Source organism: Plectropomus leopardus, chromosome 14, assembly GCF_026936395.1.
Source record: "Plectropomus leopardus strain MGB_pleo_1.0 chromosome 14, ASM2693639v1, whole genome shotgun sequence".
NCBI lineage: Eukaryota > Metazoa > Chordata > Actinopteri > Perciformes > Serranidae > Plectropomus > Plectropomus leopardus.
The window spans coordinates 5,704,662-5,728,303 of record NC_142189.1 but is presented as its reverse complement, the minus strand read 5'-3'; the positions used below and the strand labels follow the sequence as shown (position 1 = coordinate 5,728,303).

The following is a 23,642-nucleotide window of genomic DNA, read 5'->3' as shown; positions in this document are numbered from 1 at the left end:
CTTTTTTTTAAGTGCTTTCTCAGCTGTGAGTGGTTTGAAGTAACGTGTTCATGGAGGTGATAATGTTTAAGCGAGAATGAAAACGTTAATGCTATAGACTTGTCAGTTACAGTTGTGACCAATAGGATTAACACTTTAACACCTGAATCGATATCAGAAAATGTAAGCAACTTGGCAAGACATTTCCTGAAAACTGCAAAGAATTACTAAAAGGTGACAAGGAAACAATCTGAAAATTAGCTGTGGAGGATTATTAGATAGATTTAATAAAAAAAAACTAGGTGAAAAAAATTACCAGGCAGTTATATTTAGAATTATTTAAATTATACATTAGAAATTAGAAAAGACAAAACAATGTATTTTTAGCACATTCATGAGGTCTTTTTCTTGTTTATTTTATTTTTAGCTAATTGTCTCGTAACTTTTAACAAATCTGTTTTTTGACCATTTCCTGTTAAGTTGCTTGACACCCTGTTCCGATTTTTGAGAAAAATCAAGCCAATTTGCTCAAGTTTCGAAGGGTTAAATTGTGATATAATCTCATTCAGTGGTTCTGTAAATCCTTTAAATGATCAGCTAAATTAAAGTTATTTATCAAAGTTTGAATGAAGGCAAGAAAAAGGTCATGACACTGCAGAATTAAGTATGTTATATCCACAGTGTGTAGATTACTGCACTCAGGAGGTGATGATGTCAGCTGTTTGCTGCACTTTGCTGATTGGTCCAACTTTCAGCTGCTGGGCCCAGCTGACCCCGTTTACACTTGGCATTAACATGTGATTTGTATCAGGAAAAACTCATTTGCTGCAGGTGTGAGTGCATGCAGGATGCCATCAGATTGGCCGAACCTCATCTCGAGGTGGTCTGGATCTCACTGTTATCAGATCTTACACAGGTGTAACTAACAGCTGTGCAATGTGGCCTCACTCTAAAAACAAATCTAATCGAAATGGTCCCCAGAACTGAGAAACCAAGATGCAAATACTTGTGATCAGATCTTATTGTCCAGATAAAAGATCATATAATAGCAGGTGGAAATGAGTCCTTGAAAAAGAGAATAGGGTTTGTTCGTGTAAGGCTACTTGACACTGCTTTGGAAGAAAATGTGCAGGGTTGAGATTAAGTTTGGTGGCTGAAAGGACAGATATAGGAGAGATTTTGGATGTGATTTGTCAAACTGTTGCTCTTCTCTAACTGCATGCAATGCAAGCGAGCATCATTAAGTAAATCTGTTTATTTACATTATTCCCTATTCAAATTTAAATTCAAACAAGTTTATTAATCCTTATAAGGGCAATTAGTTATGAGCAGCATGTTAAGACTACAAAACAAATACGCACATAGCAGCATTCAGAATATACAACCAGACAAATGCACCAGGAGCTTAATAACCGGGATAAGAATAAAGTACCAGTGATAAATATAATGCACAGTATAAACCACACCGTATACAGGTGTAAAACACCTACAGGGAATTTAAAAAGTCTGACTGCTGTAGTGACAAAAGATTTGGAATGGCGATTTGCTTTGCAAGCAGGTAATGCATAACGACACCCTGATGGCAACAGAGAAAATTCACCTGCAATAAGATGAGGACAACATATTTTATCTGCAAGTGAGTTATTATCTCTGTCATTTTAGTATGTAAGGGAGTGGTCTCAAACACACTACCTGCCTGCACAGTTTCCAGCCAACGCACGAATGATGTCAACTAAAAAACTAACAAAAACATGACAATAACCATCATGAACCATCATGTCCTGAACAGACACATTATGAGCACTGACACATAGTGACATTTGTGTTTTAGAAGATAAAACAGCAAACATAACTACAAACTACTCATTCTGCACTGGGCATGATGGGAATGTGGGCGTTGCTACAATAAGTTGGAATCTGGCTATAGGGAGATCACCAGGGAGCTGAATGTTTCTGTAAATATTGTGTGGGATGCCAGCAACCTAGCTTTGTATCACAAAGTGGAGATGGTGGTATGATGTAGTGTGGAAGATATAACAATGAAATCATAAGTTACCTGTGATAGGATTGTTGTGAATATGAATAATGAGGAAGTAAGTACTCGCACGCATTTTCAGTGTTTATGTCTCTGAGAGCACAGCTGATAGGTAAGTGGTTTGTTTACATGACGTGACAGAGCTCAGTTTTAACAGATGCAGAGTGTGCGATATAATGCGATATAGTGTGATAGTCTGTCGCTTAGGTTCAGTTAGGCCACAACGGAGCAAGAGAGCATTCTTTAGCAGGGACTTCTGAATGAGAGATGTGGAAATGCAAAATGTGTTTTGAGAGAACTAAATAGTGTTTTGTTGACGGGACGACAAGGGTGCTATGGATGTGCTTAACACAATCTTGATGGATGTTAAGGTAGGCCATTTGAGTCCACTGCTGCGGTTAAAGGAGCTATATGCAACATTCACAATAGTTTTATAGCACTAACGACTTTTTTATTATCGTTAGATTTTATACTGGAGCTGTACTGTTAAATCTGACAATATTGTTTAGCTTACTTAAAATGTTCTCATACTTTCTTAATTTTGTGAAAGTGTTGCAACATAAATATGGAAGTTTAATTAAATCATTCTTTCCAAGTTTAAGCAACTTCAGTAAACCACACCACTGTGCTTTATATCTGTATTCTGCTGGCTGAAAACTCACAGACCTCGTAATGCCATCAGTGAATGAGCAGCATTCAGAGCAGTTTTATAGCACCAAACCAGTATTTGCGTTTGTTTACTCTCACTTCAAAACGACAACAACATATGCCAAAACAAGCTCACATGACATCTCTCGCTAACAACAAAACCTCATTTCCCAGAATCCCCCTCTTTCAATTCTCAACTCTGCTTCTTAAAGGAGCAGCAGTCTCTGGTGAATGTCTCTCTAATGTGGGCCACCACAATGTAAAGATAAAGTTAAATAATGGAGCAGGGAATAAAGTCATGCTCTCTCTGTGTGTGTTGAAATCTGAGCTTCTCTTGCAGTTGTTGTGGTAGCTGTATCAGCTGTCTGTGCATGTCAGTGCATATGATTTCTGTGATTGTATTTCACTGGCTAACTCTCTGCTGCCGCTTTGAGCTGTGCTCATACAGCAGTTAACACTGATATGGGGACAATGTTGTCAAATAAGCGCCTGCCGATCAGTTTTTCCAGAGTGGACCTTTTGGGACCAAACAGTTCTTGGAGTCCCTGAGCGAACCTGAGAGCTACTCCAAGAACGACATACCTTCGAGGGCTCATTTTATGCATTTGGCAATAGGAATGCTGAAACAGCGTTTTCTGGTTTACAGGTGAAAATGAAAAGCATTAAAACACCTATCTGGATGTTGATTACCATGGCAACGATTGAAGTTTCGAAGCTTCAAAGCATTTAGGTCAGCCCTAGAAAAATGTACCTGCGAAACATCAGCATGTTATTGTTGTTGTGAACATGTTTCCATACACGACTATAGCTGGAAGCACTACCATGTCCACATACAACCGCACAAAGCAGCTGGTGTGGCTGTTTGTCTGGTATGAGACACAACAGCAGGTGCTGTTTTTAGTTAATAAGCTCATTAAGTTTACTGATTAATAATTGATGGTGCTCTGTTTTTATTCAGGCTGATATAATGGATGGCAGTTTGCTTGTGAAAGTGGCGAATAATTGGAATTTCTAACTTTCCAGTGGTCCTTCAGCAGACCTTTAAGAGCTTTAAATTCATTATTGAAGCACTTTAAAAGTCAATGCCCTCATTCCAAGATCATGTGGACGTATTTAAATCTGCTTGCATAAAGAACAGAATTAAGTGTAATGATGATGGGATTGCGGTAATGATTTTCAATTGTGAATTAGATGAGTTTTGTCAGGTGTTAACGGTTTTCAGGTTTTGTAGAGGGAATAATCAGCTGTTTTTGCTTCCTTCACCATATAGTCAATGTGTTTGCCTCAAAATCTTTCACAGAGCATGTTAATCGTGGACATTTTGGTGTCTATTTAATTTGAGGGAAAAAAACTGTTGTTGAATTTGTTCGTTTGGGAATGAGAGTTTTTAGATCCTGAACCTGTTGTGTTATTTTTGATTCTTCTTGTTCTGTGAGGGATCAGGTCCACTCACAGTATTTGTCACGGCTATTTGCACTCATCAGATATCGAGGATTTTTATCAATATGGCTGCAAGTCCATTGGAGGTGATTTTCCACTTGATTTCCCACTGAATTAATTAGACCTCAGTCTAAGTGGAAGGACCAAAAAGAGCAAATATTGTACGATGCATTTGTCTGTTTTTCATGGTAGAACATTTAATCTTTTCATGAGTGGGAGTGTACACACATGCTGTGTGTGTGTGTGGTGTGCGTGTGTGTGTGTGTGTGTGTGTGTGTGTGTGTGTGTGTGTGTGTGTGTGTGTGTGTTTGTGCACAGACCTCCATTATTGCATTTGCAAGTGTGTGTGCATGTGTGTCTGCCAAGTGGGGGCTTAATTACATGACTTTTTGAATGCCAATAATAATAAAAATACCAGTCTTTAATCTGCCAGCAGCTGAATTTTCAAAATGTATTATTTTTTTATGCCAAAAAATACTCCACACCTCCTTCAGCATTTTATTCTTGTGCTGAACAACATTTAGATCAACAAAACACAATAAAACTTTTTTTTAAATAGTTCTTAGCATCTCTTAAAAGTATAACAAAGGTGGACCAAACTGAAGATAAAAAATAGTCTGTGCTAAATTTTCACCCAACACACCCACATTTACACATACATACATGTTCATACATATTAACACAATATGCGTACATATTTGAATGCACCTGCAGACAACCAGACACACAATATACAGTTAATAAACAGTAATTCAGCTTGTAAGTACAACACAGATGTCATACTATGTGTAGCTTGTTTTACTTCTGCCTGATTTTCCAAACTGGAGGCGAGCTGACCACCACCCACGATATACAACACACTGACTATGAATAAGTGCCTCACACGACCCCACTTCAAAAAATCCAGGCTGTCTCTTTAAACTGGTGCCCAGATCTGTGTTTTTACGTGTCCTGATGTACCTTTTTCAACAACTTTCAGCCAGTAAGAAACTAGTATTCCCCGTGGCTCTGGTATAATACAACCTGGAACATTATCTAACAGGCCGTGAAGTACTTTAAGTCATAATGGCCCTCAAGGGGTACATTACCTCTTTAAATATACAGAAAGAAATTGTGAGTGCATAAACATAATGTGCCATGGATGTTTTTTTTTTTTGTTTTTTTTTTAAATAGCTGAGATGTGATTTTTGTGGCCGAAATATTTGTATTTAATCCTTTGAAACCTGGATCGACATCAGTTTTCTTGTGCTGCCCTCAGATGCCCTTCACAAGAATTTAAACCTTTGACATGTGAGCGAATTGGTTTGATTTCTTCAAGAAACATGGAAAAACAGAATCAGTAACTTGCCATTTAATGTCATGCAAAACGCAAAAAAAAAAGTGTAAAAAGTGACAAAAAAATAACCTAAAAATAATCTGTAAAAGAAAGAGAGAATCATTAGACAATTATCAAAAAATATCAATAAAATATATGATGATGATGATGATGATAATTGATGATGATAATGATGATGATGATAATGATTATTATTATTATCTTACAATTGAAATTTTGTTAAAAAAATATATATATATATTTTTTGTTTAAATTTATCACTTTTTCTAGATTAATTTCAGGTAAAATCCTTGTAACTTTATACCAGTTTCTTGCTATTTTTTTGGTCATTTCTTGTTAAGTTGCTCATTTGCCTTCTTACCATGTTTTTGTTTGATGTCCATTAGGTGTTAAATATAGTTCCCAGCATGTTTTAGTGTGTGTTTGTGTGTTTGTGTGTGTGTGTGTTTGTGTGTGTGTGTGTGTGTGTGTGTGTGTGTGTGTGTGTGTGTGTGTGTGTGTGTGTGTGTGTGTGTGTGTGTGTGCGCGCTCTCCTGCTGCTGGCAGACTGTTTCCTCAACCAGACTGAACAATGTATTGAATTGTGGATGCTCCGGTTGGTGTCTGGAGTGGCGCTGCGTCTGCGTTCAGGTGTCTCTCGTCCTCCGGCCCCTCACTGCCGGTCGCTCATGGATTCCATGAGATCCCGCTGGGTGAAGTTTTCTGCTGCTGTCTTTTAAACAGCAGACAGCAGCGAGCGGGGGAGACAGGCTGAGAGGAAATCAATGGCACGTAAATTTCCAGCTACTAAAGAGGACGCAGTGAGAGTCTCTCTTCCCCTCTTTGCTAAATTGACGTTTTTGTTGCCGCTTTCCCGTATTAGCAGGCTGGAAGAATAGATGGATGCTGACTGAGGGCAGTGTGTAGGAGGCTTAAGGTGCCGTGTGAAAGAAAATGGCAGAGATTATTATAGACTTATTGCTGTTGCCTTGTTGCCGTCTCTGATGGCTGAAGCAGGCAGGAAGTATTTTTAGTTGTGTTTTAATGCAGGTTTCAAGCTGTGCCAAGCTGGTGACATGCAGGCACTGCCAACTCACATACACAAAAATACACACAAACACATATGTATGCATGACTTGTGAGGACCTTACAAGTCATTGCGAATTCCTAACGAAAACCTCCCTCATCTTTCTGACGTCATAACAACAGTTTTCACAGGTGAAAACCTCTTAATTTATATGTTCAGCCTCAGTTGAAAGTAAGCAATGGCTCTTACAGCTACATCTTATTTTGCTGTGTTCTTCCTTTCTTTTATTCTTTCGTTTTATTCAACTTTTTACCCACAAAAACAAGCATACAAACCAAAACACTGGATAGCATTTCCTGTCTGGTCCATTAATGCAAAAGAAAAGACAGTAGACAGTAAAAGACACAATATGATGAGGTCAAATCATGACTATTTGTACATCAATCTGATTCACATCCAGTGTCCCCAATTCGGACATTTCTCAAGAGTTTTTTTTTTTATTTTTTATTTTTTATTAATAGTGTCAGTGACGGTGAAAAATGGTCACAAGGACTGAAACTGAAAAATTATTTTATTTAGCAATTAAATGGTTAGTGTATACAGTTTTATAAAGTGATGTCTTAAGATTGCTTGTTTGAATGTCAAACTGTCCCAAAACCTGAAGATATTCACTTTGCAATGCTATCAAATATAACAAAATTAGAAAATCGTAACATAGTCAGCAACAAATGCTTTTGCTTGATTAGTGGCTTAAACAGATTAAGGCATTTGGTGTTCAATTTTTTTCCACAACAGAGAAGTCGTTATTTTGATTTGAGTTTATTTGTCAGGGACGATGTGCTTTAATCAAGAAAAAAAGAAGAGCTGGAAATGAGCCTCTTTTCTGTTTTCCCCAGCCTTATGTTAAAACTGTGAAAGTAAAATAAAACAACATATAAACAAACAGAAATCAGACAGATTTAATGACCACAGTTAATTAATAATTATTATTATTAGTAATTATTATTATTTTGGACCGGTCGAGTCGTTCTCTCCCATCAGATGGAGCTCTATCTATAGCTTTTAATGAACTTAAAAATACATTGACATTGACTGACATTTGGCACCTAAAGAACCCTCACATACGTGAATACAGCTTTTACTCCAAGGTTCATAACTCATATTCACAAATTGATTTCCTGCTCATATACAAAGCCTTAATGGAGAATGTGCTACATTCCCAAATTCAGTGTTATTTCCGCCCACGCACTTTTCTCTCCCCTAATTAATTTACACAAGACTAAACAATAGAAATTCAATAACTCCCTTTTTAAAGATGAATGATTTATTAGTCAAATACGAGAGAGGATGTCTGAATTTATTGCCATTGGTCTTAATTCTGGCCAGTCTCTCCAAGTTGTATGGGAAGCTTTCAAAGCCACGCTCAGAGGCTGGATAACAAGCTGCTTCACTGCAAAACGAAAAAAAAATGTTAACTTTATGTTTTGAAGAGGAGAATGCATGTTGGGCTATCATGAAATGTTTGGTCACTGGGTTTGTTTACAACCTGTCTGTTGGTCATTGGTCTGCTTATGCTGTTTGTTCTGTTAGACTCTGTTCTGGTGATATAAGCACATCCCCAAATCTCAGCTATTAAGATTGTGGGTACAGTTTTATCTTATCCAGTACAAAAGCTTAGAAGAAGACACGTTCTACAAAAACTGTTTTCTCTCTGTTTCTTTCTGTTGACATTTTGGAGATAAAGCAACACCTACACCAACACATACAGGTCAGCAGTTACATCAAGAACACCACTGAAGTGGTTCGGCTGTAAAACAGCAAAGAAATGATGTAAGAGTCTCATGCGGAGTTTTGCTGATGCTCCGTCACGTTGCAGCAGAGGCGGTGTGAAAAGTCGGTGTGTTTGTTTGTGTGTGTTGAGGTTTTGGCGGTGGTGGTGGGGGTTTGAGTCAGGAAGGGAGGATCTCCCCACGGGTCCAGAAGCCACCTGCTGTCACTGAGGAGCCCGGCAGGCCAATTGGGGCTCACAGCGTGCGTCTGCAGGCGCCGCGGCGGCTCAGAAAGGTCTAATCCAGCCTGACCTTTCTGCGTGGCGTGCATGTTGCCTCTGCCATAGCCAGCCAAGCTGACAGAGCCGGGAGGAAGCTGTGCACCGTGCTGTTGGGGGTGGGATATTAACACTGCATGGTAACACGGAAGAGGGAGAAAGTAAAGGAGAAGCTGAACGAGTCTGCTGAATAACATAAATGTACAAGTCAAAAGAAAATTGGTGGAGGGAAGGAAGGTGGAGTGATAGAGGACTGAAGAGAAGGATGGAGTTGCTATGGATGAGAGTGCTGGCTTAATAAAATCTTAAAGAGGGATTGTGTGGTGAAAATAAATGATTAAAAACGGGAAACTGTAGAATAGGAGAGCGGCAGTGGGAGGAAAGAAACAATATTTCTGTTGAGGTTACAATTCTTTAGTGTCTCTTGCAGTTAAAAAGCTGCAGTTTTTGAGATGTCTTTGTTAGTTTTGTTTTTTTACTTCTCACAAATTACACCAGAAAAAAGCACATACGTTTATTTGCTTAGCTGTTATTTCCAGTGGATGGGTCCAATTGCTGGTGTTTGCTACTGTAAGAGCTTGCTCTCTGCGTGTACTGCAGAGTAATGACATTTCAGATGGTACACTAACTGTGTACCATCTGAGTAATACTGTGTGTATTTCCTATACGTGTCGGCACAGACTCTCAGCAGTTTTTTTTATTTTAAAGGGAACTTTTTATGCTTTTCCTTATTTTCTATCATATATACACTACTAAATAAAGTTACAGTGTCAAAAGCTTGTAGTAAATGTGGCCAAAGTTCCAATAATGAGATAAACATATGTAAAAGCAATTTCTGTAAGCAAAAACCTCACGCCTGAGGCCAGTCATAAATCCTGGTTTCACTTTGAACTCCAACACTTGGTCAGTTGCCTGTCGGCGTCAGGCTGTGCCACACAGAGGCACTTTTTAGCAGCTGCATGAGATGCCGCAAGCAATGGCATTTGTTGAAGCTCTGGGCAACTTCTGCAGTATAAAGAGTAAGAAAGTCCACATAGTGTGTATGGTAAGGGTGGTGAGTCAAACATCATCCAGACTTCCACCTGCGAACCTGCTGCTTGTTTCCTGTGTGAAACTAAAATAACCAAGTAGTGTGCTGGTATGTAAAGCGTTCTATGCTAGTGATGTTTGTCATGTGATGTTTGTCACTGGGCATTATATTAAATACATAACAAAAGTGCTAATTTTAAGCCAAATCATGATGTTTTTTTTTTTTAACCTATCCACGTTCTTTTGTTGCCTAACTTTAAGGAAATAAACCTATGTACAGTGATGTACATTAGAGTTTATTTCAAAAAGAAATGCATGTTTTTAACAAGAAGAAATGATACATTTCCTGTGAAAATGAAGTTTATTTGAAAAAAAAAGACAATGACAAGTGATGAGTGTAAACTGACAATCTGTCCCTGAATGTCTAAATCTGAAGCAGGGGGGCACCTAGTGTGTCATATTTCGACGTGATGAGTAAATGCAATAAAACTTTTAAATCAGTCAAATATATATTATAGAACTATATATTCATTTATATTTTGCACTTTTTCAACCCTCACAGTAATAAAGTATATAAAGAAGACATTAAAGTATGTATTAAACCTCTCAGTATGGTAAAGGTTTGTGTCCCCCACATGACCCCACTTTTGCTATATAACCCGTTGTTCTTTTGCAAGCAAGCAAAGTTTATTCACAAAGTGCTTCACAAACACAAAAAAATCAAAATCAAAAAAGTGAAATAAAACCAAAGATAAAATATACAGTGAGAGCAGATAAAAACACAGGATAAAAAAAACACTATATGATACCCAAATGTCTGAACAGGTGGGTTTTTTACTCCTTTTTTAAAAGGCTCCTCAGATAATCCTCCATGAATCTCAAATTACCTGTGAGATTATTACAAAGATTATTGGCTACCATCTTTGGTAAACTTGAATAGTTTATATCTGGATCCGGGTGATCCACTCCGATGTTGTTCTGAATAAACAGGCACAAAACTAAGATGGATTAGCTGATCCTGGATAGCAAAACATGTAATTCCAAATCTGAATCATTCGGCTCCAAACCAAACTTTTTGAACAACTGGGCCCGTATGTGCATAATACCAGTACAAACTGGTATTATGAATGCTGGCCAACTGTCATGTGCTTACTGGGACTTTAACATGGAACAGAGTCATTGTTAGTGTTTTTTTGTGCTTTTTAAAACAGAGATGAAGAGATGGATAAAAGCCTGAAGTGATGGTTTTGGAGTGTGGAGGAGATGGAGCGATGAGGGGAAGCTAGAGAAAAACAAAACTTCTCCGCTGCTCATCGGCTCAACATATTACAGTCTGTCGCTGATTGTCTGACTCTACTAATCCCCACAGATTGTTTATATTTTACGTCTTTCATGTGTCAAAGACAGATAAACAAAAGCTAATGAACCAGATGTATTTTAGGGTTCTTCTAAAAACATATTCAGTTTGACGTTTATCCTCATGTTTCTAATGTTGACAGGATTAAAAACTGTATAAAAAGCACCTTTACTTTTCAGCTTTGGCAGCTCGGGGAAGGTTCTGCTTTTGGTGGAGAGTGACAATTGAAAACTCAATTGAAGCATGGCGCTCTTTTGCTAAAAGCCGAGACGTTTTAAATTTTTAATGCTCACCGGATTGAGCGCTGAAAACGCGTTAAGCTCCCAGTGCTGTCAGGAACATGCAACAGTGCGTCCTCTGCTTAGAAAATAATGAGAGAAAGAGCCAGCGCTGTGAAAAGAGCTTCCCCGCGGACGCGTAATCTCCGTCTATATGCCGTCTCACTTTGCCGGGCTCTGTTTGGATAAACAGGTGCTTATGAGACACGATTTTACATGCATTGCTTGCTCTTGACTCATGCTCTTTTCATCTGTGTTGCTCTGTCCTGTGGCTACTTAATTTAGGGGCATTTACATATGAGTTGGGAACCGTCCGAGTCCCAGGAGAGGCCTTTGAAGCTGTGGCTGGAGAGAGACGGGGAGGGCTGCCTGGGCTTGTGGCGTCAGAGAGAGGAGGATATAAGATCCTGCAGCATGAGTGTGAGCTGAGGTAAAGGTGCAGCCAAGACCTCTGCAGTCTTTTGGAGGTGAAAACCAGGCTTTACCATGTTTTGGGACTTTATTTGTGGGATCTATAATTGCTGACACGAGGAGATGTTGTTGTGATAAGAACTGGGCCTAAAAAATGGGACTGTGGTGTGATGCAGGTCACACTTTGGCTTTGACAGGAGGGGAGGCTCAGGGCTTGTTCAGACTTTCCAGCCCCAAACTATTTTTAGACATATATCAGATTGTTTCCAGATAGGGCTGGACAATATGGCTTTAGAATAATACAGCAATATTTTAAGGCTGTATCGCAATACACGATATATATCTCCATAATTTTATATCCTCTCTAAACTAATGTTAACTACTAAAATACAAAATTATTTATTAAACTGCAGTTACAATAAAGTTAATTTAAGTAGCTACTGTTATTAAAAAAGTTGAATATACTACCCATATAAAAACATTTGATAAAATATGGCTAAAAAGAAGTTTTTAAAAAATACTTTTAGTTTTAATTGGGTATGTTTTTTCGTTTTCAATGTCAGCATTCAGATCTTTTTGGGTTTTTTTTGCATGGGACACCAGTGTTCATGATCATGCTGCTGCACCTGTCTCACACACAGGAATGACAGGAATGATCATTTTACCCAACAGTTAGCGTATCACTTTTCATCTCAGAAGCACCACGAAATCTAACAGTCTAATTTATAACACTGGACACAGATTATTGCACTGATAACTGTCAGAGTTTTTTTTAACTTTACAAGCTATAAAGTGTTGCAAAGCTCTCAAGCAGTCGGAGGCACACCGGATCGTCTCTCAACAGACAACACTGAAGCTCCATGGCACACGGTGTCTCTCTCTCACCTGACGCACGGTCTCTCCCCATTTGACGCTGAAGCTGTGAAGCGCACAGTGTCTCTTTCACCTTCTGACGTTGAAATTCTGGGGCGCAAGGTGTCGGCATGGTGTCTGTCTGCATCTGCATCTTAAACCACCTCCAAATGATTTGCAAAAATTTTGCTGTCCAGAATTTCTAAAACAAATCTGGATTTACTCTGGATATGCTAAAAACTTATTTGTACTGGCAGTCTGAAGAAAGCTGTAGAGATGTGAAACTTTTGTGAAGAGGCCGTGTATATCATAGGATTATAATAGGATGTTTAAAACAAATGTTTTTAAAGTTTTATTGATTTTTTAATGGTTATACAGCAATTGGCTTTTTGTACAGGCAGTTTCAGAGTAACTTCAGTTCCCAAGAAAATAGCCTTTCATTAGTAGCCGCAGTGATTAACTGCTGAAATACTTCCAATCAGACTAATTTAAAGTACTTGACCTGACAACCTCACTGGAAAGACTCCAGTTAACAAGTCTCCCTCGTCGCAATCCAAGGAGCAGTTGTCACTTTGTTGATTTTTGAGATCACTGCCAATCCCAATGCTGTGACTGTGTGAAGCAAATGTTCTTTTAATGTGCTGTAATAAATGTCCCACTGCAGACCTCTGCTGTTTACTAAAGTGGTGGCTTACAGCACTGCTCTGTGAGCTTTTTTGGAGGAATTCAAAAAACAGAAAAAACAGTGTGTGTTAATGGGTCTTTGTTGCTCTGCACATGCCAGCCATGGCCAGAGGCATTTTGTTTTCAGGTTGTCGGTGCATCACGTACTCAAGAGTGTAATATTTTAAGAATGCCCTTTCTTAAATTTGTGCAAACGTCCACCTAGAGTCAAAGATAACCTGATTAGATTTTGCTGGTCAAAGGTCAAGGTTACTGTGACCTTGCAGCCTTCTTATTCTTGTGAATGTGATTTCTTAAGAACAACTTGAGGTTATGTCCTCAGATTTCTTTGTATACTGTCAGAGCTTCATGGGAGTTATAGCTTTTGAATATTTACAAAATAATTGTTTTATCTAAGCGATATCTGGATTTTATTGTGCAGTGCAGTGGAATGTGGGGCTGGGTGATATAGCTTTAAAATATCAATTTATTTACAAAATGTGACTAAATAGTCATGATCAGAGCTCTGCAGATAGAAAAACACAAAACCTCACCTGCTCACACTACCTCCACTACCACTCATTAAATTAGACTGGCCTTTTTTCTTGTGCCGTGCATTGTATAGATGCCCCCTTTAATCAGGTGATGTATTTTTTGATATCGCACAGCCCCAGTGGAATGTATCTTAAAATGGACAGAGTACCTCTGGAACATCTCTTTATGAAGCCTAATGAGAAAATCCAGTGAGTTACAGAAACTAGTGAAACAGAGGCTACATTGAGAGGAGGGCGTAATCTGGACTGGAAGAACGTGCAAGAATTAAGACAGGGCAGAAAGATGCTGAAGAGTGCAAAACAGAGTCAAACTCTGAATATCAGTATTCCAATCATGAAAACTGTCAGACTTTTTAGACCCGGGGGTGAAATCGTGTCTGAATGTGGAGCAGAGGAGAGCAGCTCAGGACTGTTACTGGGGTTAAAATGAGGTCAGTGGCTGAATGGAGCTGGTTTGCAGCTGAAGAGCAGAGCGTCCGGCTGGAGGTGAAGGCTAAACTGAGAGCAGCTTGTCTCCTGCTTAATTACATAACATCATAGCCTACATTATTAGATAACCCTGCTGGCTTACAGCTACTCTTTTTTTCTTCCTGTGCTCCAAAATTCTTATTTTTAAAAAAATGCTGGTAAATACTTAGCTGCAGGTTGTACAGTGTTGTCCCCGGCTGCTCCAAATGCTCAGCTTTGTTAATTGTGTTCAAACAGACAGTGCAGAGCATGCTGACGCCTTGGGGTGCTGGCTGCTGCTCCTGTGGTTGAAAACAATCACTCTTGTTTATTTTGAGCTTCTTTCTTCGCTGATGTGTTTGCTGAATCTGTTTTATGGAGCAGGATATAAAGATCCAGTCTCTTTTGGAGGACACAGGTCAGCTACACTGGGAAAATAATGCACTGAAAATGTTCTCAGGGCCGACAGACTGTGTGTCAAGGCTCTGTGGTGTTGTGCATTAATATTATTTTGTGTCCATGAGAGTTCGTATTTCATCCTGACTGACAGTGGATCTATGAGAATTATTGTTTTTGTCAGTTTGTTTTATTAAAATAGCTTCAGGGTTTAAAGTCCCATCTGCAGCATTTGTTTCTAAATAAACATACCTGAACATCATGTCAGTTATTTTTTAATTCTGCCCTTCTAACATTGTAGCAATTTAATTAGCTGTTAAGCCAAAACAGACTGTTTTTTGTCAACGTTTGGCTATTTATTTTTATTTCTACTAACAGTCTTTAAATTCAGTTTTATTAGCCTTAACCTCTGCTGGTCTCGTCAGTGGTTCATAACTCATTTTTGCAAGAAAAAATAGTTTCTGCCCACAGAACTTTGTCATATTTGAGTGGATATTCCAAAAATTGCTAAGACATACAGTAGGTCCAAAGATACAAGACAATAATATGCGGTAATATATATATTCAGTGCCCAGCCTTCTTCAGGAAGTAGGAACAATCTTGTACTCCAGCTTTGTAAATGACATCATGCTAACATTACTGAAGCTACTTCCTGAAGAAGGCTAGACACTGAAACATGTCAAAGAAGTAATAGTTTTTAATTATATTCCACCTTTAAAACCTGCCAATGTAATAAAGGCATTTAATCTTTTCTCCTAAAGATTTACACTTTAGTTGCTTCCTTTTTTTTTTCTAGATTTATTCATGTCCTTCACCAAAGAGCACCGTCTTTTTGTACTAATTTCAAAAAGCTCTTATATTTTATGGCCTGTGATTAAAATGTATTTGACACAGTACACTGCACTTTAATGTGGGTGGCTTTATTAGAGGGCCATAAATTGCTCTGTGAGCCATGTTTTTTGTTGAAAGTATGTTGTGAACTGAGAGAGATGATAATAGTTTGCCCTCAGCAGTCTAATTCAACCTGAGAATTGAAAAGGTGGATACTGTAGACACAGCTAAACTGTAGACGAATTATAGTCGTTCCATGGTGTTTCTGATTATATCACACAGCTCCTGTGAGTATGGTGTAAAATTGGGGTTGTTTTAGCATCATTGGTTCAGTTACACATAGTTGCAGACTGCAGGAAACCACAAACACAGGAAAACATCACAACACTGGCAACCATAATTGTGTGTATATACAGTATGTTTAAAAATATTTGTGGGGTTGGAAAGTACAAACAAGTCGCTTTCACAGGACGGGAGTTCACTTTGTGATCCAGTCAAACACAAGTTGGCACCTGCTATGGGAAACGAGGTTAAAAGCACCTTTGAGTCTCTGTGCGTACTCCCAGTCGTACCCTTTTAAAGTTACCAGTGCTGAGTGAATGTTTGTGAGCTCGTAACATGTCATGTTCCCACTAGACCTGGTCTGACTCTAGAGAAGGAGTCTGGCATTATTTTTTATCATGAAGTCACTGAAGGTTTTGCCATTTGTTTCACTTTACTGGCTAACTTTTAAACAAAAAACAGTCCCAATTTTAAACTTGTGTGCCTCTCTTATTTGCAGCTTTACCTGAAGATGGATTTGTGACCCCAACAGTGTGACTTCCTGGAGGATAAACAGGAATGAAATCCAGGCACTCCAAAAATTTGAAAAACATGAAAAACTAGGAGGAATAACAGGAGGACCTCTGCCGGTCAAAAGGATTTAAAAAATATGTTTTTACATCTCTGAAAAAGGCCGGCAGTGGTCGAAACGTTTTTTTGTTGTTGTTTTTTTTAATGATTTAGCCACTGCGATAAAGGCTTTTTAATGTAATTCCTCCCTGTTTTACAGTGCCCAAAGCCCCCTGATGAAAAATTTTACATAGTGGCCAAAAGTGGAATTACAAAAAATCCATGGATTGCCTGGATTTTCTTCCTGTTTATCCTGTTGGTTTCCATTTTCCATGAGCACCGGACGCAAGTTTTTGAGCTACATTTGGTCATAGCCTAGAGAGCAACCAGTCATCTCTCTTTTTTTTCTAAGTTTGACTTCCTGTGTTTTTACAGAAAAGTATGGATTTATGTAAACAACTATACTCTGTCTGTCTTTTCAGTTGCTGCAGAGACCTTTTCTTGATTCCTCTTGAGCTTAGAGCTGCACAACATGGTCGAAATGACATTTAGGAGCAATTTTGATGAATGCTGAAGTGTGGCTTTGAATGCAGTAGTGCCAGTTTTAGCTTGGTTCCAAAGGGCTCAATAATTTAGGAATGTACGATATGAAATAAATAAATAAATACTTTATAAAGCCCTGCTGGACAGGGAAATGAAGCCTCTGCTATATATATAAGTATTTTCCCACCTTTCTTACTCACTGTGTGTGTAGGTGTCTTTTTTTTGCAGAGAGACTCATTGTGTATTTCAAATATTGGTAGTGTTTTTTTAGAGGTAAATATAAAGCACTTTTTGAAAAGGAAGTATTCATTTGTGGGTGGATTGCAAACAAGCTGATAACACTGTTGGTTTTTGCTTTTGTATTTTATAAAACCCTTTAAAATGCCTCACTACAATATCTAAAAAAAGGTTTCAAGAGTAACTGAAATGTACCAAACTGGACCCTATTTTCCCCATGTTTTTATCACTAAATGACAAAAAGGAATAACAGTTTTTGAAATTGGGTCAGTATTGAGCGAGACTACTGCAGCCTGCAACAGTGAAACAGACTGCAACGTAACCACTCATGAAATGTTCTCAGTGTCAATGAACATCCACTAAATGTGTGTTTTTTTTAACCTGTGACAGACTCAGATTATTATTTTTTAGTGTCTGACAACTTATTAAAAAGGTCTCTACAGAGAAAGACCAGTAAGATCAGTGTTTCTGGTGTAAAAAAAAAAAAAAAAAAGATTTTGCTCTTCAAGAAAATGTTCTGTCTTTGTAGTAATCATTTCCATAATGTTGTCAAACACTGAGCCTGTCAGTGGCAAAAACAAGCAATTTTATTTAGACGTAAATTTACAGTGCAAACATACCCAGAGTGGTTATATTGCAGCCTGTTGTGCTGCTGCCGGCTGCAGTGCTCCTGTTTCACACTAAACCACTTTCAAAAATTGTTGCTTCCATTAGTCACTTAGACACGAAAACATTGTGTCAAACAGTCAGTTGTTGGCTGAGTTTTTACTCTGCAGAAACCAGACTTTCACCTGTGAGGAACTTTTCTCTTTGTCACTTTTTCTGACTCATTCTCCACCTCCTCCCTTTCCTTACCCCTTTTTTATTGTTTACATCATATACATTCTCTTATTTCTCTTTCTCTGTCTTCTGTCCACTCTCTCCCCTCCGTTATCTCCCTCCTTCCTCCATCTCAGGGCATCAGCAGTCTGTTCAGCTCTCTGAAGGTGGTCCGCCTGCTGCGTCTGGGCCGGGTGGCCAGGAAACTGGACCACTACCTGGAGTACGGAGCTGCCGTTCTGGTCCTGCTGGTCTGCGTGTTCGGACTGGTGGCTCACTGGCTCGCCTGCATCTGGTAAACTGCATTTTGTTCATGCGTTTTACATTCACTGAGGGAACTCTTTCTCATTTTCTCACAGTTTAGTGCCATTCAAAAGCTCCTGCTGGCTGCTGGGAATTTATCCATCTTCCTAACTGTTCCTAATTGGTTGTGTATGCTGAACATTGCTCCTGCTCTCCACACCTGTTCTGTACATTACAAAGCATCTGCTGCAGTTCTGTTTACTACAAACTTTGTTTAGTTTCCTCAAAGTTATACACCGAGTGATATGATAATGTATTTATGCCCTATAGCAAACACAGAATCCCTTTTTAAACATTTTTTTATGCAGTTTTACTTCACATACTTTGCCAAACAGAGCACCTCAGTTTTATACCTCCAAAGCTGCATTAGCTTTTCACATCAAAATGAAAGAGAAAAGTGCATAAAGTAAGGTACCTTAATCACAAATTATAAGCTTTGAGAGACCAAAGTGAAGCCCTAAATGTTGTTTATGCTCCTCAGTCTGCTATTACATGAATAATTAATGGTTTTAATCACCATATTTATGGTTTGCTGAAGTAGCCCATCATATGTGAGGCATTGAATTTAGAGATAGTGCATATGTTGTAGTATGTGTGCAGACATAATTCAAGGATTAAAGCATTTTAAATGTATTTTTGGGGAATTTTGCCCATTAGTGACCATATTTTCTATTGCATGTATAATTTTACAATGTTGGATATTCATATCAAAGGTGGCCAAGGTATTAAATAACGAGGTAAATGTATTCAAAAGTTATCCCTGTGAGCAAAAACTTGAGGCATCAGACCGTTCTGAGTACTCTGTTTCAAATGTTTTCATACCTCTGTGCTGGGATAGGGTGTATTTTTCACTGTTTAAAGCGTTGCTGTACTGCATTACAGCCATTCCCCAGCTGCAAAGATGGTGCAGACATGCTTAGATAGAGGCAACCTCGAAATGCTAACCAATCCAAGCAAGTTTTTTTGGCCATTAAACCTTGTAAACATGCTCTAGCAGAAATACAAAATACAAGTTACCTGAACACTTGCATGATAGGTCTCTTTTAGTAATACCTTAAATCCAACAGATTCTGATACTTAAGTCGATCTTGGGGTGGATATTAATGTTTGTTCCACTAAAACCAGCATTTTCAGGTCTCAATCAGATGCATGTGGTTGATAAAGCCTGGCTGTCTTGCCTGTTAAATACACTGAAACTGAGATTGTATCCTTAACAGGTACAGCATCGGAGACTACGAGGTCATCGACGAGGCCACCAACACCATCAAGATGGACAGCTGGCTCTACCAGCTGGCTATCAGCATCGGATCGCCTTATCGCTACAACGCCAGTGGCTCTGGCCAATGGGAGGGCGGCCCTGGCAAGGACTCTCTGTACATCACCTCTCTGTATTTCACCATGACCAGCCTGACGACCATCGGGTTTGGAAACATCGCCCCCACCACGGACGGGGAGAAGATCTTCTCTGTGGCCATGATGATGGTGGGATGTAAGTACAAGCTGCTGTTTTTTGTTTTTCACTGTGCTGTGGTGGCAACCTGCTGGAAGCCATATCTGTTATTGTGATTTTGGTGTATTTTGAAGGGTGAAATGGCGCAGTGGGCCATTTTCTTTCACTAGATATCACTCTGCTTGCTTGTAATGTGTGTATACAGATAGAAAATCCACTTAAGGAGCAGCTGGAAATGCTGGTGGAGGAGTTTTGATGATATATTGACTTTTGAAGCATTTGATTTGCTGTGTGGAAGTTTCAGTGCTTTCTGGTTTTGGCCATGTAAGTGGTGGAGCGTGAGGACACCGTTGCAGATTGATCAGTCCAACACTTTGCTGTTGAAATTGCCACAAAATGTAGCTGAGTATTCATGAGCCCAAGTGAATGATTCTTAGTGACTGGTAGAGCTGCCCTCTGAAAGCTGAACATTAAAATAATCAGGTGATGCTGTGGCCTTTCGTTTTGTACTAATAGCAGGACAGAAGTTCTTCTTGTACACTCTGAATAGTGTGCAGATTTCTATGAAATGTAAAGACTGCATTCATGCTGCTTAGAGGATGAACAGTGGATGTATTAAGAGAACTGGGAACACAGAACTTGCATTTTACAGTTTATCATGACATTTTTATTTTTTCTGGACCAAAATAAACCTGTTGCATTATTGGATTCTCCATGGGCTTTTCACTGTAGCCCCATCAGGTTAAAATTTCAGTTTTGCACAAATCATCATGATATATATTCTAGATCAATCTATCAAGTGCTACTCAGATTTTAAAAAAAAAAGAAAAAAAAGATTAAAGCTCAAAATCTCAGCTTATGTGTAACTTTATATAAATAACTTGTATGTAACCTCTGCATAGCTGCGAACGTCCAAGTGATTTAAATCATTTTGTCACATTGGCATATATCTGCGTGCCAGTATTTATGATAGTGGGAGCGGTACGTGCCAACTGCACAAGTGAAAAACATGCACATGTAAGCCAAGTACAGTGAATATAAACACTTACAATACATGTATAAAGCACGTTTGTTCTGAAGCACCAGAGCCTTGAGAATAGCAAAATAATCAGTATGTTGTTTTGTTCTGTTGAGAACTTTGGTACTGTGAGGTTTAATGAACGCTGCCATGGTTCAGTTTAATTGTTCCATATCACAGTTTATCCTGATGACCATCACCACCACGACGCTCTTGCTGCTTCAACACCTTTTCAATCCATTAGGTACCCTGAAAAATCACAATGCTATTAGAATATTTGTGACAGTGACACCATAAACTTTATTTTTATTATTGATCTCTCTTTATGGAAATATTGCAGCGTGTTTAATGGAGAGTGCCAACTGGAGAACTGTTGTTAATTTGTTTTTACAGTGTTCAGAGGCTGCACACAGATCTGCGCAGCAGGCGACACCATACAGATGATGAAAGCTGCAGAAAACTAAACAGAATAATAGAAGGAGCATGTGACACAAATAATTAATGGTAAACTGTGCTCCCTGTGGTTAATGTGAGAAATCATCTGAACAAATGAGGGAGCAACAACATATTTATAGTTAACTGTGAGTTGGGAAACATATTCTTCTACAGTATATATTACAACAGCTATACACAATTAAATATTTTACATTTAAAAAGCAAGAATTCTTCACACAGTCAGCTCAGCAGGCTTAATCACGTCTTTCAGCATTGGAGACTGGTGTTTGTGTCTCGTCCCAGTCCTGCACTAAGGTGGAGCCAGCGATTCTGTATAAAAAATTGTTGATACACCCCTCCTGTCAGTGCACCTCCAGAAGCTCTGCAGACAAATTCAAGGACGCTTATTGCCAGGGCAATGTGTTGATTGGTTGATTGTGTGATTGGTAGTCTGATGTGACTCAGGCCACATTAAGATGAGAACGGCCCTGCTAACATTGTGAGAATGATCCTTGTGTACACAGATAGTATGCATGCCAGGCCGGTAGATGGTGGTATAACTTTGTGACACACCATAGAAGAACACCACATGCCTTTTTTAAACCAACAAGAAGATGATAGCTAACGCACAGTAGTGGTGCAACAAATCTACACTTTGCTGTAGAGTCGGCAGCACAAACACAGCTCGGTAGTCCGCCATTGTTGCTATTGTTGTCCTCCTATTCGTGTATGGCTATTTGTGTAACACATAATGCGCAAAGTGCAGCTGTGACGTCATCGTTCTCACAGGATCCGCCCATTGCCGGTTTACACAGCAAGTCACAGTTTGAGCCACTTTGCTTGTTTCCCATTTACAGAGCTAGAGCTGTGTACAAACACCAGATTTTCTATTATCTCACACACAGAACGTACAGCTAGTGAGCCATGAGATGTTCGTTGAATTTGACAAAATGTTTATGGGATTAGAACCCATGACTGCACCTTTTGTCTTCTTTTTATTTCCCATAACAATAATCTCTCCATAAACATTTGCCATAACCACAATGTTTTTATGCCTCTGTGCTGGCAATAGCTGTGGCCGGAGGCATTTTGTTTTTGAGTTGTCTGCACGACTGTATGTTTGTATGTCCCTTCATCCCAACTCTCATTCTTGTGAACGCCATATCTCAAGAACACCTTGAGAAAATGTCTTCAAATTTGGTACAAATGTCCACTTTGACTCAAAAATGAACTGGTCAGGTTTTGGTGGTCAAAGCTGTGACCTTCTGTCTGTCTTATTGTGAACATGACTCAGATATTAAACTGGTGTCGTAATTCTGGGTGTCCACCTTGAAACTGCTGATTGTATTGATATTTCTGTCCTTTCGAGGACCAGGTTCTGCTCTTTTAAAAACCTGAAAATTAATAATGCTGTCCAGGCCCATGTGTGCATTAAAATAACATCACATCTCAAGTCAAGTCACGTCATTTTAATCCAATCACTGGTCTGCATACATCAATTGTCTAATAAAGTTTTTGCATACAGTTGAATTGCATGTCAACAGGTATTAAACCAAGCGAATTAGAAATCTGGTTCTGTGAGGATGGCTGAACATGCCAGCTGAACAACCTCCATGGCCAAGCACATCAATACTAAACCAAAATGCAGTACAATCGACTACAAACACTACAAACTTCAACTCCGTCAGCTGCTGATTGTATAAAGACCGTTTGATCTTCTGTGCTGTCGTCACAGACGTGGATGTAAATTGTAACTGGTGCGCTGAGGTAAACAATCATGACGTAGTAATTGTGGCTTACAGCTATAACAGTCTGGTTGCCATTTGCAGACACAGTATTGAGGTGAAAGAAAGAATTAGGATTTTGCAGAATTTTTAAAATGCCTCTATCCTTATCCAGGGATGGGGTTGCTCTCCTTCCTCTCTTTCTGTTGAAATGTATTTATTCAGTGTTGCATCAAATGGGAATAGAGATACAGTAAACACAGTAGACTCTCCACACAGCAGCAACAACACTTCACATGTAAAACATTGCAAAAGAGAAGGAAAACTTGTTGGTTTTTATATTATATAAATATATATATACATATACATTTTTGTTTACAGCAGTGCACAGAGGCATGATTTAAGATCCTTAAGCTGCTGACGTTTTTTCTGAGAGGTCAGAGGTAAATCTAATAACTGACAAATACAGGAAGTGGCATTCTCTGATTTTATTTTACACTGATTTCTTCAAAAACCTGGATACTCAGTGTTCACGTAAACATACTGATGGAACAACACCAGTTGGTATTTTATGAAGCTCTGTTTAGATTGTGTGCTTAGTCCTACTGCATAAAGTTTCTGTTACATCTCTTATTTTATGTTATTGTACTGTAATGACAGAGCTTTTGAAGATCTAATGTGACAAATACTATGAGTGCATCCCAAGTTTTGATGGTCAAAGAAATTGGGATGTTAGCAGCTTCCAGTGGGAAAGAAGGCGTTAAAATATTGGTTGAGTGTATGCACTGTTTTAAATCCTGTGTCCATTGTTTAAACCCTTCCAGTCTGTTCGTGGAGATTTGTTACAAAAGTCGATCTCTCTGGTGTTCTTGCTGTCTCTGCTGGCCTGATGGAGCTTGTGTAACAATGTCTATATCCTGGAGGAAAAGTTACTTTCAGGGAATCAATTATTTAACTGTATGCACAGTCTGCA

The 23,642-nt window shown here is 38.8% G+C and overlaps 1 protein-coding gene across 4 annotated transcripts in view; it reads left to right on the top strand.

Annotated features, from left to right (window-relative positions):
- Window positions 1–23,642, top strand: part of kcnh5b (potassium voltage-gated channel, subfamily H (eag-related), member 5b) — a 187,471-nt gene that overhangs the window by 60,360 nt on the left and 103,469 nt on the right. For all 4 annotated transcript variants that reach the window (XM_088087523.1, XM_088087522.1, XM_088087521.1 and 1 more), the window contains 2 exons: window positions 17,877–18,034; window positions 19,260–19,531. In XM_088087523.1, the coding sequence (XP_087943649.1) occupies window positions 17,877–18,034; window positions 19,260–19,531 (430 nt within the window). The remainder of the gene's footprint in view (window positions 1–17,876; window positions 18,035–19,259; window positions 19,532–23,642) is intronic.